This window comes from Ascaphus truei, chromosome 1 (genome assembly GCF_040206685.1).
Source record: "Ascaphus truei isolate aAscTru1 chromosome 1, aAscTru1.hap1, whole genome shotgun sequence".
NCBI lineage: Eukaryota > Metazoa > Chordata > Amphibia > Anura > Ascaphidae > Ascaphus > Ascaphus truei.
The window spans coordinates 411,929,000-411,945,949 of NC_134483.1; the positions used below are offsets into that span (position 1 = coordinate 411,929,000).

Consider the following 16,950-nt stretch of genomic DNA (forward strand, 5'->3'; position numbering starts at 1 on the left):
TTAACATTTGCTTGCCTCACAGGTCTATTTAGGTACATACTGTAATAGTTGGAAGGCTTATGTCTAAATTTGATGTGGTCGGTAGCTGTCCTTGCAGAATACTGATGTCTGCAGATTATACTCTACTCTACATGATGTTTTAGAGACTGGAACAGGGAGTTTATGTTAAAAATATATATGCATTATTTGGAGTTTCTTGTCTTTACTACTGTGTGTACCAGATGGTTTTTTTTCTTTCTCACCCATAACAGCCTTACCAGGTAAAGTTACCTGAATATGTTTTGCTCGCACATGGCATATATTTTATAGCAGACAAAGGGGTTGATTCTTAATGTGCATAAGCGTCCAATCGAGCCATTTTTTGTCCAAATTTTCCCATTTCCTGATTGCCGACTTCAGCGGATATAGAATAAGACCCCAAGGGTGATATCTAAATGTAACAGTGTTTCCCCGCTCCCCCCCCCCCCCCACTCACCCCCAATTGCAGATCTGGGCCATTACTAGGTGTATGTGGTGCATACCTGCTGGTAACAGGAGGGCCAAGTCGTCCACGGTAACTTTGGGACTTCAGGAACAGGCTTCTGGGGTCCATACCCCACGATATATTTAGCAGTGCAGCGCCTCCATCTGCCGTAGGCTCCAGGGATATGGAGGCAATCTCCCACAGTAGAATCGTAACTCTCCCCCCAGTTAGATCACACACCAGACAGGAGGTATATTGCAAAACAGGAACGGGTTTATTACTACTCAGTGCAGTAAGTTACAGGTACTCAGTAGTCACCTGCCGGATCACAGTCTCGTAAATCAGCTCTCAGGTATCACCGGAGATAGTCCCTGGACCATCAATACGGGCTTAGGGCACCCGCAGCCATCCTAGCTCTTCCCCACCTCCCTTGCGGAGGCAGAGGTATAGTCACTCTACTCCTCCCCAGAGGGAAGAGCACATGGGAAGGCCCCAATCTCAGGCTCCCAGTCGTGACCTGCCTTCCTCATGGGGAAGGAACAACAGCTTAACTTTAGGGCGGTCCTGCCCTTAAGTACAGCCAGAGGGCGGGCATCCCGTTGGCCCAGACACAACAGGATATGCCTCCCCCCTGCTGTCACTCAAATGCAGTACCAAGGATGAAGGGGGGAAAACCCATAATAACTACTGGCAGACCTGTGAATCCCAGGATTTACTGCCAGCCCACAGGGTAGATTTAGTAACCAGGGGGTACCCCGTTACATAAATATTTTCTATTATTCACATCTATTGGATTGTTTGGCTTGGTAAAGGCTTTCTAGAAAAATACATGAGTCCTTCTTTTTAGAATGATTGTAACCTGCTCTAAGAGATGGTAAACACTGCTTTGTATTTCTCTGCACCTGCTGTATATTCTGATTAGGAGAATGGTAACAAAGGATCTGTTAATTTGTCATGCTTACTGTATTCTTGTCATATACTGTACGTGCTGACCTTATTGTTTTGAGATTTCAACCACCTTTAGTAAAAAATAAAGAAAAGGGTCCTACAATAACATAGCACAGGGGTGCGCAAAGTGGGGGGAGCGCCCCCCAGGGGGGCATGAGATTTTTTGGGGTGGGGGTGTGGCTGTTACAGAGGCCCGGCGCTTCCCCGAAGGCATTTAAAATAAATGCCGGGGATCGTGCGAGGCCTCTGTAACTTTTCACTTACCTGGAGTTCCAGTGATGTGTCTCCATGGCAACCGGCGTCAAATGACCCACGCGACGTCATTTGAAGCCGGAGCCGTGCAGGGGTAGGAGCGCAAGCCAGAGGAGAGAGGAGATAGGGGGTGCATGAGAGAAACTTTGCGCACCCTGATATAGCATATAATCCCACTAGATATATCAGAGGTTGGCGACTTTCCAACATTATGGCTGATGCTGTTTATATTCTAGGATTCGCCTATCCAAAATATAACTAGAACAAAACAATATTTATAAAAATAAAGCATACTCAACTCATTTGTCAAATTATCCTTTTGTATCTTTTTAACTAAATGAACACAGTTTTTAGTTTATTTAGGCATTTTTTTTTCTTCCTCTTAATTCCTTCAGGAGGTGATAAAAAATTAGAGGGGGAAGCTGCCTACCGACTGGGAGTGGCACATATTTCATCTGGAAATCCTCAGACTGCAATCAGTGTAAGTGTCAGCAGTTGATTCTCTGCTCGTGTGCAAATGATACATTCCCTGTATATATGTCTTTGTTAATCTTACAGTTGTTTGGTAACATTCTGAAGTTTCCCTGTCTATATATCTGTGTAAATAAAGCATTAGAGCCTTCATCTCCCCGTATGTTGTTAGGTATCCAGGATGTTTGTGGGGAGCGCAGATATATATGTGGAAAGAAAAACACAAGCAAAATAGTGCAAATATGCCTTCCAAAAAGCTGGATATTTAGTTCTTAGTAGAATCCAGAGAAATTTGTACTTACAAATTTCCCAAAGTACACATGTACATAAAGTACATGAAGCTCCCAATGCGACCGCTCCAATGACCCTAGATGAAGTCCAGTGGGACGAAACCGGTTGGGCTTTTTGTATGCTTTGAGGCCACCGTACCCAATCTCCTGAGAAGCCCTGATTGGAAGGAGACTGCTGAGACGACCGTGACGCGGTGGAGTGCCCCCACTGCGGGTGAGAGACGCTGGCGGAGGCAATCGCGGTTTGTTCCTGACTGAGGTGGAGTGGTCGCATTGGGAGCTGTCATCTAAGGAAAAGGGTTGAATTGCGCCCATAGTCACTTCTTGTTTACTTACCAGCGGGGAAAGTGTGTGTGTTACCATTCCCCTCTGTGTTGTCTGTCATCTTAAGTAAAGGATAATGCACTATACTCTCTGCATGTGTTCTTTTCTTCATATGAGGGTCTACCAAGAGTCTGCTGACCTGGAGAATCCTCTACTTGGAGTTACAGTATTATGTGTTTTTCAGTGCTAATCAACACTGGGATCATTTGCACATATTAACTGTTTTATCACTTTGCGCCACGAACACTGTTTTGTTTAGGTTACATAGGCTAACAATGCCCCACGGGATAAGCAGCCCCTGGGGCTGCTGGGACTCGTAGTCCTGTGCAAAGCCTCCTGTAATGGCTGCCGCACTTGCTCTGCATTGCACATGCGCACGTCTCACACTGCGCATGCGCGAAGACCAAAATGGCAACGCCCTGCATTGGCAATCCGCCGCAGAGCACCGGAGCGCTCTCCCTGACTGCCCGCATCCTCTACCAGAGCTGCCCCCACCTATCAGGGTCCCCCAGCAGCCTGCCCTCCGTTCCCACACCTACCACGGAGGTAAACGGGGGGTCGAGGTTACAAATAGGACATGTATGATAGTTTTGATTAGAAAATGCAACATGTTAATTGAAGAACAAAATCCTCTTATTAAATATATTTTTATGTTTGCCAGTTTTACACTGCAAAGACTTGATTCAATAATCACAGTGTGCGTGTTGCCTTTTAGCTTCCTTTCCTTATAGTCACTGCTGATAAGCTATAGCCTAGTGTATTACTCCTCTTCCAGATGAGAATCAGTCAATAGAAGACAGAGATACTATAGCAATTCAAACTATCACTTTCACACTTGTGTAGTCTTCAGCTTGAACTGAATGTGAGCTTTACATTCATGGGGTAGGAAGCATGTTGCAAACCAGTATAGCTTTGGCAGGTATAAAAACAGGACCTAAATTAATAGAATACGTTTCCAATATGATCTAAAATGTATAAAAACAACTTTCTTTGTCATTGAAGCGCACCTGTGATAATACATGTTTCAATCACTAAGTATTTTCTCAGTATTATTACTAAAATGAGCGGCTAATAAATATTGTTCTGGTAGCAGAAGTCTCTTGCCAAAGGCCCAGTAGACACAGAGCAAACGGTGCAGCATCCTCATACAGAAATATACAGTAGGAATGACTTATCACATACCGTAAGGGGGGTATATGAAACTCAGATTACATAGTTTGACATTCTTTTTTTTAATTTGGGATGGTAACCCCATTGTACTTTTATTCCTCAAGCTATGTCATAATAGATTTATGTAAAAGTATAATTACAGACATCATCCCAGGAATCATTTGACCAGTATGAAGGTCAAAACCCTCCTCCCAGGGTTTAAGCTCACTCCATCCTACTTTTTAAGTAGAAGGTTTTCCATGCACCTGTGCAGGACAGGTCCACGGAGACCATTCTCCCTCCACTGCAGTGTTAGAAAATGACTCCATAGAGCCTGAAATGTTACACTGGACAAAAAAGTTGTCTCAATGACTCGCATACACAATTCCAGCAAGCGCTAACCGCAGAAATCACCACATATATATATATATATATATTTGTGTCAAAAGGAGTGCTACTGAGCGTGTCCAAATGTATACAACACAAGACAAAAATACCCAGTGCTACATCCAATGTGATAAAATACATAATTAAATACTTCAATGTTAGTGTTCTCATGAGTAAGGGTCATTTAATGAAACCCTTTGGTCAAAGCGTTATAAGCTCGCAGCCACGTCACGGCATGACCAGTATACAGGTCCTAACACTACCTGTGAAAATTCTCATTTACCTCTGCAGTGGAGGGAGAATGGTCTCAGTGGGTCTGTCCTGCACAGGTACATGGAAAAACCTTCTGCTTAAAAGGTGTGGAGGGGTGAACTTAAACCCTGGTAGGAGAGGTTGGACCTTCATACTGGTCATGCCGCGAAGTATAACTTTTTTGTCCATTGTAACATTTCAGGCTCTACTGAGTCATTGTCTATCTTGTGTGAAATGGTGTTACCGTTAATTATGTGCTTCCTGGGTTCATACAGTGGCAGACCGCACTGCAATTTATTCTTTCCAAAATGTATTACAATTTATTGAACACTTCTCTCTTTTGCTTGTTTGTGGGTGGGGGGCGGGGACGACGACGACATTTGTACAACAACAACAATTGTTTACTTGCACTCAAAAACTTGTGGCTGTTGTCACCTGTAAACTAAGGTGTTGTTTTGGAACCGTTTACGAGGCTGTATTTTTTGACAATGTTGTTAGTATGGGTCTGTTTAATAAAATTAAGATTGCAATATCACTTGGAAACACATCCCACCTTTTTCATTAATTACTTCTCAAATGTCTAAACATGAGAAGTGTATTTGTAGTAGAAATTTCAATGTGGTTTGTCAGTTCAATGCAATGTGCAGATTTGGTATGTAAATGAGTATTTATGTACTATTCATTAAACTACGAAATCTTGCGATTTTTTCCCCCGACTACCTCAGGTTAGTGAGATGGATAATTTGCCTATGTACAGTATATAATGGGAGAATAATGCACAGTACGGATTAAAGGTGCAGTCTCACACAGGCTTGCCTACAGCATTTCCGGGGCCTAGGGTCTTGACCTTGGCCCCTGGGTTGTCGAGCAGGTAGAGGGGGTGTGGAGGTGTGGGGTGCCTGCAATTAGTGAAGCAAGGGGAGGGCTGGTAGCCTGTTTAGCCAGGGACTGGAGCAGGGGTGGAAGACTGGCAGTCTTGAGCAGGGGGGTGATTCTGGCAGCCTGATGTTGTTCCAGTAGAGGAAGGGGCCCGTGGCCAATCACAGAAGTTGGACCTGACTTTTCGTCAGCCGATTGGGTCCCCTTTTGCCACCTGGCCCAGGGCAATTGTCCCTGCTCTCTCTCTCTCTTTCGGCAGCGCTGATCTCGCATATGATTTCAGTGAACAAAAGTTAGCGAAGTGATTGATAACTTTGTAAATTATTCACTATTTTGTAATTAACACAGAGGCTGTAGTAGTTAAATTGAACCCACTATTAACTTGAATGTATAATTTTTTACCAACATTTATGGGATAAACTATGACAAGTAAAGAAAGAAATCAGCAGCTCACCTATAATAAGTTTTAGTTTATTGTTATATTATTGACATATAAGAACATTAGTACAGTATATACTGTACAGAGAAAGCAGTTCAGTACTGTGCAATATAGCAACCATACTTTTTACTTCATTTTTTTCTGATCATTATTATTTAAGGACATTTAACTCTGACTGTAAAGGATTACATCAACAACTTATTTTGTTTACATATAAAATCTGAAAAGTTAATGTTTAAATAATTACGCTCTACTTTTATACTGTTCAACATATTACTGTGATCAGTTCAATTTGGTGAGTGGCCCTAAATGTTAAAAATAATAATTATTTAATATCTTAGAATCTCACTTCTTTTGTCACGAAACGTGAATGCAAACGAGTTACATTTCGACACACTGTTTCTGTAATGAAGAATTTTATGGAAGACGCAAGAACACCAGATTTGTATTGCTACAGCTCAACCCCGTTATAACGTGATCCGTTACAACGCAAATCCGCTTATAACGCGATGCAAGCATGGCTCCCAATTTTCGTATTTATGAATATTTTACAACACTATTATTGGTATCTTAAATACTTTATTGTACAATGCATACAATTGTACATTATTTCTAACGCGATCCGCTTATAACGCAATGTGATTCTTTGGACCCCAAGCACAGCGTTATAAGGGGGTTGAGCTGTACTTATTACCTGTACACAGCTCTTGGATTGTCCACTCCAAATGAGCTCTTAAGTAAATATGCCACTTTGCTTTGTTGGTTCCTGCAATGATTTGCATTTGTCTTCCTTAGATAAGTAATTGAGCCTCTTTTTGCTATAAAACAATTTTTCATTTGAACCTCAGATCTATTGCTACAACTACTACACACTCATGATCAAAAAAAATCAGTCACACATTTTTTTAAATAATGAAGAGTTAAATTCTTGATTAAGCCTTCACATGCAATTGATAAAATGCTGCCTTTGGTCACTTCTCCTAGTAGGAGCCTTGGAAACAAATCGATAAATAATGGTGGAGATTTCTTTGCTTCATATTTAAAACATTTGCATTATTTATTTGTGTGCCCCATCAAAGATAATATGCACATACCGTATATTTATGCTAAGAAACACATCACTGTGTGCAATCCAGTAACAAACATCACAAAGTGTGTATAGTGTTAAAGTTGTTGCTGTAGGTTTAGCCAGCAAAGCTCTGTAGCATCATCAAGCTTGATTTTAGCTGTCTTTATGCACCAAAGCGGTGTGCCCCTAAGCACAACAGTACATGGCTTCTTAAGGTACTTTTAATACTGTTGCTTCCAGTAGAAATTTAGAAAGAGGAGTTAATCTCAGGAACTCCTAGTTATAGGATATAGGAACTGGAGATGACAGCTATGTCTGACTGACAGGAAAACGACATATGCCTGAAGAGAAAGTTCACTCGTGCCGGAGACTTTAATAACTTCTTGGAAGATGACTTGCTGAGATAGGGGTATTTTGATTAACAAGAAGCCAATATTGAATGTGTTATCTAAAATAAAGGAACTTGCACTGTCTCAGTTACAGCTGGACAATATAGAGATATGATAATAATTTTGCGATAATAAAAAGTATTGATAATTCAATACAAATATTTGTATTATCGCGGTATTGCTAATAGTTAGCCTTGGGAGTCAATGACATTTTAGGGACAGCCCCCCCGGCCCCCCCTTGGGAGTACTAGGATCTTAAGGGGTTAACTGTGTGGGCCCACAAAGAATAATGCCCATTCCCCATCATATGGTGCTTGACTCAGCAGAGTCTGGGCTGGAGACAGTGACATCTGACTAGGCTCTGCGTACAGCAGGCTTTGGAACTGTTCCCACAGGCGTCCTTGCTGGTTGAGGTAAAGCTCTGTTCTGTCAGGCTGCTGACTGTTTTTTAAAGCCCTTGCAAGCAGCAGTTAACTAAGGCTGCGGACATGGTGCCGCAGCCCGTGCAGAGGCGCGCGGAGGCTGAGGGAAAGCGGGTGCTTTCCCTGGCCATACCAGACGGGCCGTGGGGGGCATTCCTGGGGGCGTTCCCAGTGACGTCACGGAGCAGATTCGCCCTCATTGGGCGAACTGCTCACATGACGTGTCTGTCGCGTTGAGAAATCAGTTTAACTGATTTCTCTCGCAACGCGTGCCCCCTCCCGCTTCCGCGCCTGCACGCCGCATGAAAGCGAACACTGCCTTAAGGCAGTCTGTTCGCTCAGTGTGCGAAAGTGTCCGCGCGGTCTGCCATACCATGTCCGAGGCCTTCACACCCTAGCTGCTTGCCTAGCTAGGATTTTAACAGCCTGCTTGCTGAAGTGCATGCTCTCTCTAACGTAGACAGTCTGTGACTGTAACATAATAATTTATAATTCCAAGATATAAAAGGAAACTAATATAATGGAAAATTATGCCTTTGTAAGATTATATGTACTAGGCCTTAAGGGGTTAACTGTGTGGGCCTACACAAAGTAATACCCCTTACCCATCACATGGTGCTATGATGTCTCAGCAGAAGTTGTGTCCTGCCCCCTTCTGCCTGGGGACAGTGACATTAGACTGGGCTATAAATAGTAAAGGGGGAAGCTTCTAGAACGCAGATCCCAGGAGGAGTTGAAGAGGGATCTCATTGTGAATAGTTATATAAGTGCCTATGTTTAGGATAGGTTAAGTATCCTCTTTATTGTTTTCCAGTTAGGGAGAGTACCCTTTTTAGATAGCTTCCAACAGAAACGGTCCCATATTATTACCAAGGTTCACAGAGAGACAGCCTATACCTAAATGGGGCTCCACAAGTCACAGCCAAAATTTGACCAGCCCCATCAGAGGGTCCATAGCTGGCTTTTATCTAAAAGCCACATGGTGGCAGTCCGTCACAAGATGGTGAAGCTGATCACAAAAGGAGTAGTACCTGTCCCATCAGGGGCCCGGGGGACATGGAGCAATACCAACGCTATGGAGCAGGGGTATCCTATGGATACATGATAATTACAAAGCCTCAGCACATTCCTAGCAGGTCGAGATGGGGGCAGCTAGGGAAGCTATACAAACAGTATAGCCAAAGGACACTCAATTGGATATACAAGATGCACTATGTATAATAAATGTGACACTGTCTAAAAGATACTAAAGCTGCTTTTTGAATGAATAAGGTTCCTGACGCCCATCACTGCTTACCAATATCCAGCCTGCATAAAACCTGACCCTGAATAAGGTAATGTTGTTTGAGTAGCCAATAATACAGACACTGATGTAAACTCCCTAAGAGCAGGCAGGTAGGGTTACCATTTGTAAGAAATGTTCAAACTAAACCCCTTCCAAATTATTTTTTGTTTTTAACTTTTATTGTTAAAAAAAAAAAAAGTCTTCAAACTAATTTCAACAATTATTACTATATTTATTTCATGTTCAATGGACGTTTATCACAATAAATATTATCACTATACCATTCATAATATAGTTATCCTAGGAAACTTTTAGTTATTGCCCAACTGTAGTTTGGGTTTAACAATGTAAAAGGTTGCCTGTGCTGTAACATTGACTGCAGGGACTTACTTTCTTAGTGAATGCTTCCACATTTCTGTATTTCCATGCTATTCACTTTCTTCCTAATACCAATGCACCATGTGTCCCCTTCATATGATTTCTGATTTCTCCCTTGTCCTCTCTCTAAGGCAAACATGTTTGATTTTTATCCTTCAGTGGAAAAATAACAGTTCTGATCATAGTAAAAAAAACTTGCTCTTTTCTTCCCTTTTGCAGTCTTTCTTGATACAGTATGTACTTTTTTTGTTGTTGCAAACTCTGCATCATTTTAGTGTCTCTCTTTTGACTTGTTCTATGCTTCAGAGGTGATATATAAAAGTCTCTTGGCTGAGAAACTAGGTCAAAACTGGACCAATCACATCTGCATCAGATTTATCAAAGATACAAATTCCTTTCCTTTAAGTGGGACTTTTAAATGATCATTAACCTTTTCTTGTCCATTCAACCACTTTACCACCTATTCTCAGCTGCTCAATGTATAAAATATAGGATGACCAGATGTTCCGGTTTAGCGGGACAGTCCCGTCTTTTTGTTCTTTGTCACGGTGTCCTGAAATTTTAGCAAATGTCACAGTTTTTGCTTGCGTCGGTGCTCGTGCATGCCAGATCAGCAAGCACCGGCCGCGCATGCGCGAGCTATGTCCCTGGAAAAATATTGTCAACCTAATATAGTAACGTCTTACTATTGATAGTGTTAAAGGCTTTACTGAAATCTGGATAGGGCACTTGTACTGTTCCTCCCTGATCTACTTCAGTTTTCACTACCACAAAAGTACGGCATATTTAAGGTTATTTGATCTGGTGACATTTGCTTCTGTGTTAGAATTAGCAATTTCCTTTTAGTGAGAATGACAGCTACACTTGGCTCTCTACACCCAATAAATGGATAACAAAAATGTAAAAAATCAGTAAGATGCTTCAAACAGGTTCAGAGGGCCTATAACAGTGATAGGACTAAACAGTGATAATATATCCTTCATATTAGGATTTCTTAAGTATAATAATTGATAACCTTAGATAACACCTGTGCACATCCACATAAAAAATATAATAAACACACGTGATCAAAGTGTAAAAATCAAACTTAAATAAAGTACAGTACTAATAATCAATAAAACAACCGTTGATTGCAGATCAAACCCTTCGTATGAATTGCTTCCTCAATCCCTCAGTATAGATGTCCAAAACTCGAGGATCGCAGATGGTATAACCAAAAATTTAAAAAAAAGACAATATAGTGCAGTATGCCTGGGAACCAAAAAAAGGTGAACAAGACTTTGATCAGGAATATACTCCTATATTCCCCAGTATTATAAGCATATCCCAAATCCGTGGCAATGGTAGTGTGGTAATCGCCTCCTCCTCCTTCACGATCCTGGCGTCTCTGTGTGCAACTCCCGCACTTCCGGGTTGGATTCCCAGATGTTTGAATCCACGGCCCCGGCGTCGTCCTCTCACTCATGTGACGATATCCAACACTGCGCGTTTTGCCGCTGGCGGTGTTTACATTTGCAATTTCCTTTTAATGTCTGGCAATGTGTGTGAAATTTGCTGTCCTGGCAATTTCACTAATTAATTGCATATCTCTACTGAAGACACTCAGATCGCTTGTTCACAGCCTCTTGTATATTAACTTTTTTTGTGAAGTGGAACTCCCTTTTCCTATCTTCCAAAACCCCATCTATTAACTGCAACTGTTTCAGTGGTGTTGCTAGCACCAATCTAGTCCCATTTAATTTTTGCTGGATGAAATCCTATCAGTTTTGCAAGCTCTTTCAAGACATTTCCTGCTTCCATCATGTTTATAAGCAGCCTCTCACCTTCTATTTTCCCAGTAAAGTTTAGCATTTTCATTACTTCTTGAACCTTGAAAAACTGACCTCATTCTGCTTGTTTTTTAGTCAAATAAATATAACAATCGTGCAGAGATAACAGTACCATATGAGAATCAAATATATATAATGGCTTTAGACAGATGTGTTCAGTTGGAAAGAAACACAAACATTCCCTGCATTTTTTGAAGCAGAACGATGAGTAGAACAGTGGCCAAGAAGTTCCTATACAGTATGTTTTCCTGATAAATAAGTGCCATTTCTTCAATTTCTAGAACAATATGTAGGGTTTTAAGAATAATCAGTAAAAAAACACAAGGTTTTACCCTGCGCTGGAAGGTGTCTTATGGAATTGCACCTACCAATAAATATTGGCCTGCATGAAAATTAAAGGGATGTGTTTTTAGGAGGAATACTTTTATCCCCTGCATGGTTCCCTGTATAAAAATACTGTGTCATTATATATTACATACTGGACACCTAACAAGCTCCTATTAAACCCCCAAAATAACCACAACATATATATAAGCATATGAGTGTCACAGAGGAGTGCTTCTGAGCATGGCAATATATATTTAAAACCAGAGACAGAAAATAAAACACAGACAGAGCTCAGTGCACATCCAGTGAAACTCAGACACGGTACAGTGCCTAAATATATATGTATAAATATCTATTAAATAAAATGGTCTTTTAGTTTAACATTTTGGCCAAATTGTTGTAAGCCCCTGAGCCACTGCACGGCAGACCACATTCTTCACGGGTCCCTAACACTAATATAAATTCTTAATAACCTGTGCAGTGGCTCAGGGGCTTACAACAATTTGGCCAAAATGTTAAACTAAAAGACCATTTTATTTAATAGATATTTATACATATATATTTAGGCACTGTACCGTGTATGAGTTTCACTGGATGTGCACTGAGCTCTGTCTGTGTTTTATGTTCTGTCTCTGGTTTTAAATGTCATTATATATTCACAGCATCCCACTGTGTAGTCTACCACCATGCAAGTCCTTTTCCAGTCTCTTTACATGGTTTACATTTTTGTATTGCACCATTTATTTTTTGTTTGCAAACCTCAGCTGGTTGGTAGTTGTACTCACCACCATTTTACATTGCAGTAAGCAGGGCTGTCGACAAGGAAGGAGAACCTGGACAAATGTCACGGGACCGGTGGTTGGGGGTGGGGCCCAGTGGCTCTGCCACAGCTGCGGACCTCCATTACTGACTGTCCCACGCTGAGCTTCTGATCTGGCACGCACCAGGCCTCACTGACATCAGCGTGCGCCGGACACAAGCTGGGCTCAGCTTCCGGCGTGCACTGGCATATGAGGGAGACCCGGTGCATGTTGATGTCATAAGCGCAGCGTGGGACAGTCAGTGAGGGAGGCCCGCAGTTGGGGGAGAGCTGGGGCCCGGAGGCAATGATAGGACCGGCTGACTGGCCCAACCAGAGGCCTGAGACCGTCCCCAAAGCAAGTCTGTAGTTTATATATAGACCTGCCCGAGACATGTGAATATGCTCATACGGTAAGTGTTCTGTTTTGTCACTGACATGAATGTAACTTAACACGCGATAGTGCCCTGTTAGGCACTATCTCAGTTTCATGACAAACCCCCACAGTCATGACATAAATTGCTTTCTCTTTCTACAATCGCAACAACAGAAGTCTTAATGAAACAATGTTTTATTTCAATTGTTTAATCTTTACCAACTCCAAATGATATTTATCAAGATCTGTAAGTTATTTTTGTTGGGTATCCCTGGGAAATGTACGATATAAAAATTTTGTGCCATTGTTAGACGTATATAAGTAAAAAAGTTTGATCTTCCTAACCTTGATGTTGGTGTCTGCACTTTAAGGCAGTTAGTCGTAGGCGTCTATCATAAAAAGTGGTCCAGGAGCACAGAGTAAATGTTCTGTTCCCTTTAAATGTGAAATGGCCCCTTGCTTAGGTTTTTCTTTTTCCTTCAACATCACCATGTCAGCAAATTAATTTCCATACTAATATGAGCCTCCAAACAGTGACAGCCATCAAGCAGACTGAGAGTTCTGGTGGAGTTTAGTGTCAATGGTACCAATGTAGCTGTCAATCTGAGTGTCACCTATTTCTTCACATAATCCTTTCTTTGCTGCCTTTTTTTGTCAAATATTTGTTTGTGATGTCATTAGGGTGCATTGACACCATACATTCGTATATTTATGCACATAGAGTATAGTAATTGTCCCTCTCAAATACAGAAGAGGCAAACTTATTTTAAAATAATTATAGGTAAATGTTAACTAGTTATACATGTCTAATTTTGTTTAATTTAATTTTAAAAAAGAAGCAAAATATTGCAATCATTTTTATGCTTATGTCTATTAAATACAGACAAATTGTGTGTGTATGTACAGAAAGATTGAAACTTACAGTACGTACTGCACCGACACACTTTATTCGAGCAAATACCCGGTATGTACCTGGCAGATACCTGGAATGCGCCGCTCCTCACCTCTGACAAGCCCCGTTGCATTTGCCTTCCCAGCCTGGGTTCATGCCTGGCTGACGGGCGGCTGATCTGTTAAATGATAATGATTAGGATTTAATAGGCTGTAATGCTTCGCGTGTCTACCAGATGGCATAAATTCATGAATTGTAATGCAGTATATATATATGTACTGTGCAGTATTGCAGCCAGCGGGAATAAAATGCTTCAATCCCTGCTGGAAAATAACTCAATGCACTCGGGCAGAAAACAGTCACAAACCTCAATACACCCGGGTATACCCGAATTCGTGGGACTAGCCAAGCTCGAATAAAGTGTGTCGCCAGTGTAGTAGCTATGTTGAAAGCCGACCAGCCAAGGCTCAATTAAGCAGTACCTTATTACCCTTTCATTAGTCTGATAAAATTGCTATTGCCAGAATAAATGTTATAATTTAACACAGAATTACTATAAATAGAATTTCATGCATGTCCTTGAAATTTTGTTAAAAAAAAAATATGGTATGCTCATAATATTGTATTATAGGTCTAGAAACATAATATATTTACTGTTTAAAATATAATGATTAAATTCCTAATCAAAAATATGCACTTTTGATTTACATTTAGAGATCCGTGCTCAGATGCATACAGAGATGAAAACGTTGTCCTCTCTCCCACGAGAGTGCAAGTTATCATTACTCTTAACAATACTGCTCGTATTCAGTTTGTTTCATGGTAATGTGCTGTTTATCACCAGCCTTTGTGACATGCTAAAAGGTCTTGCCACACAGCCAGAGACTTATGGGATGTAAGCTCAGGGGTCTCAGCAGTGGTTTTCCTGCCTTACATTAGAGTTTTCATCTTCTCTATCCTTTTGTGCTAAAGCCTACCTCAGGCAGTTTCCTTCTAGGGGAATCCAAAGGGAGCAGCTGTTGTGAAGGATTTCATTTCCTCCTGCGTTTGTTCATTTCTGCTGCTTTCACCATCTCATGCTCTCCATCAAACACATGCCTTTATGCATATCAACTTTTTTATCGGGGCTTATGCATACGCCTTGTTCATGATAATAAAAGCATATGTTAAAAGCAGCAGCATAATGAGAAAGTGTCTTGGCGGGAGGAGATTTTGGAATTCTATTAGCTAATAATCATTTTTTTCACCTTTTCCATTTAATTTTTCCATGGAATTGAAAACAATTATGATTTCTTTTTCATTTATGGCAGTGCATCGCTTTACCCTCCAGTTTTATCATTTTTGCTCACTATAATGGTTGATTCTCTCAAATATTTAATTTTCACGAGCCACGTGGCTCCTACTGTTATTATATAACATTGTTAGCATAACATAATTGGGGATATATTCACTAATGTGTGATCGCCTTTATCGTTTGTTAATTGCCATTTAAACAAGCATTCATTAACAAGCAATAAAGGCTGTTGCACTTCAGGTAATAATACCTGGTAATGTTTTAAGGTCATATGCAACCTCTCAGGAGCTGGCATCATCAAACATTGCTTCTTAGTAGCATAATTTAAAAAATTAAATAAAAAACATTTTAGAGAAGCAATGGCTGTCTAACACTCACTGGGGGTGATGTATCATAGCAAATTTAGTGCAAAATTAAAGCTAATTTAAATTTTCTGTCTCGTTGCGTCAATGTATCAAGCAAGGTCTTTGCTCCAGGTTTTGTGCAGTTTGTCATCTTGCAATTTGTGAAGTGGCAATAGAGGGAGTTAGGGATGAAATTACATGACTTAGATTATAATGACATGTAGCAAACTCTGTCTGCCTGCGTCACTTTTATATGATGTATGATGCATTTGCATCATAAAAAATCAGACGGGTCTGAAGTGGCAGAAACTTTTCTGCCTAACAATTTACATCAACACTTGCATACATTTGCCGCACATGCCAGCAGAAAATGGAGCAAGGCGTCACTGCAAACTTCTATTGACACTTTTTTTTACGTTGATACATCTCCTCCATTGAGTTATTAGCAGAAACCTTACCTATGACAACATTAGTATTGATTAACATAAGACAGATTGAGTGCACCTTTGCAGGGCAGCTTATACTTCATGTAAGGTCATCAAGGTGCAGAATGTCAGTTTCAGGCCCTAAGCCTGACTGAACTACGGATGTAGCAGCCGTTATATGTCCCGCTGGCACGTGCAGCTGGAGACACAGCGCCAGCAGGAGCAGCTGCCGTTGAAAACGAATAAGCTACTCATAGAGAAGGGGCAGGGCTGATGCGTTATCGCTTCGGTTGCCAGTTGGCTTCTGCAAAAATACTGGACACAAAGGTGAAAGGTGCGAAGCGCTCGAGGCACACGCACACACACAGCCCTCTAACCTCTATCTGCTCCATGCTGTTTCATTCTCTCCTTAGTTCCACCCCAGGCTCCTGACACCACCTCCTGATTGGCTACTGCTGGGTAATGCAGACAAACAGGATGGAGGAAGCCGCCTAGCCCCGTAGCAACATCCCTTCTCAGGGAAATCCTGCGGCCCCCAAGCCAGTCAGGTCATTATGTCCCGAGAGTTAATACCTATATACACATACATGTCCAGTATTACCTCTCATTTTTTTATTGGACACAGCGACCAAATACAGAACAGTCCGGTTCAATACTGGACACCTGGCACCCCTAAATATCGCACCTGCTAGCAATAACATCTGTATGCAGTATGTTTCATGATGACCTACTTTACTAATCAGTGGAGAAGCCCAATAAAGACAATGGAAAGGGTTTTTTTGTACAGGATATAATCTTATACAGTTTTGTAACATGTAAGACCTCCTCTATAATTTAGTTTCTAATAACTGTTTGTATTTTGACTTACTTTGTACTTACTTACTTATTTTAACTACAATAAGCATTACAAGGTTCTGCAGTGCATTGCAAAGAAATGCTCTGCAGTCCCCTTCAGCACTTAGGCTACAAGTGAATGTCTGAATATTTTGAAGATCATAATGGGAAAAGAGGTTTTAGGGGGCACCAATATACCTGTCTGACTTACTACAAATACAATCATGTCAAATAGAAAAAGGGGCAGACAGCTATTACTGAATCACCAGCAGAAGGAATTTTGTTTCAGACATCTGAAATGTACCACTGATATCTGAATAGGCCAGGGGTGGCCAACTTCAGTCCTGAAGAATATCCTTCATTCAATACAGGTGTGTCAATCAGTCCCGCCAACTTTCTTAACCTGATTTAGCAAACACTGTACTCCATTACC

At 41.1% G+C, this 16,950-nt stretch overlaps 1 protein-coding gene across 2 annotated transcripts in view; it reads left to right on the top strand.

The window, feature by feature from the left end:
- TTC29 (tetratricopeptide repeat domain 29) overlaps window positions 1-16,950 on the top strand; it is a 313,491-nt gene that overhangs the window by 78,673 nt on the left and 217,868 nt on the right. For both annotated transcript variants that reach the window (XM_075613943.1, XM_075613934.1), the window contains exon 7: window positions 2,059-2,144. In XM_075613943.1, coding sequence (XP_075470058.1) covers window positions 2,059-2,144 — 86 coding nt within the window. The remainder of the gene's footprint in view (window positions 1-2,058; window positions 2,145-16,950) is intronic.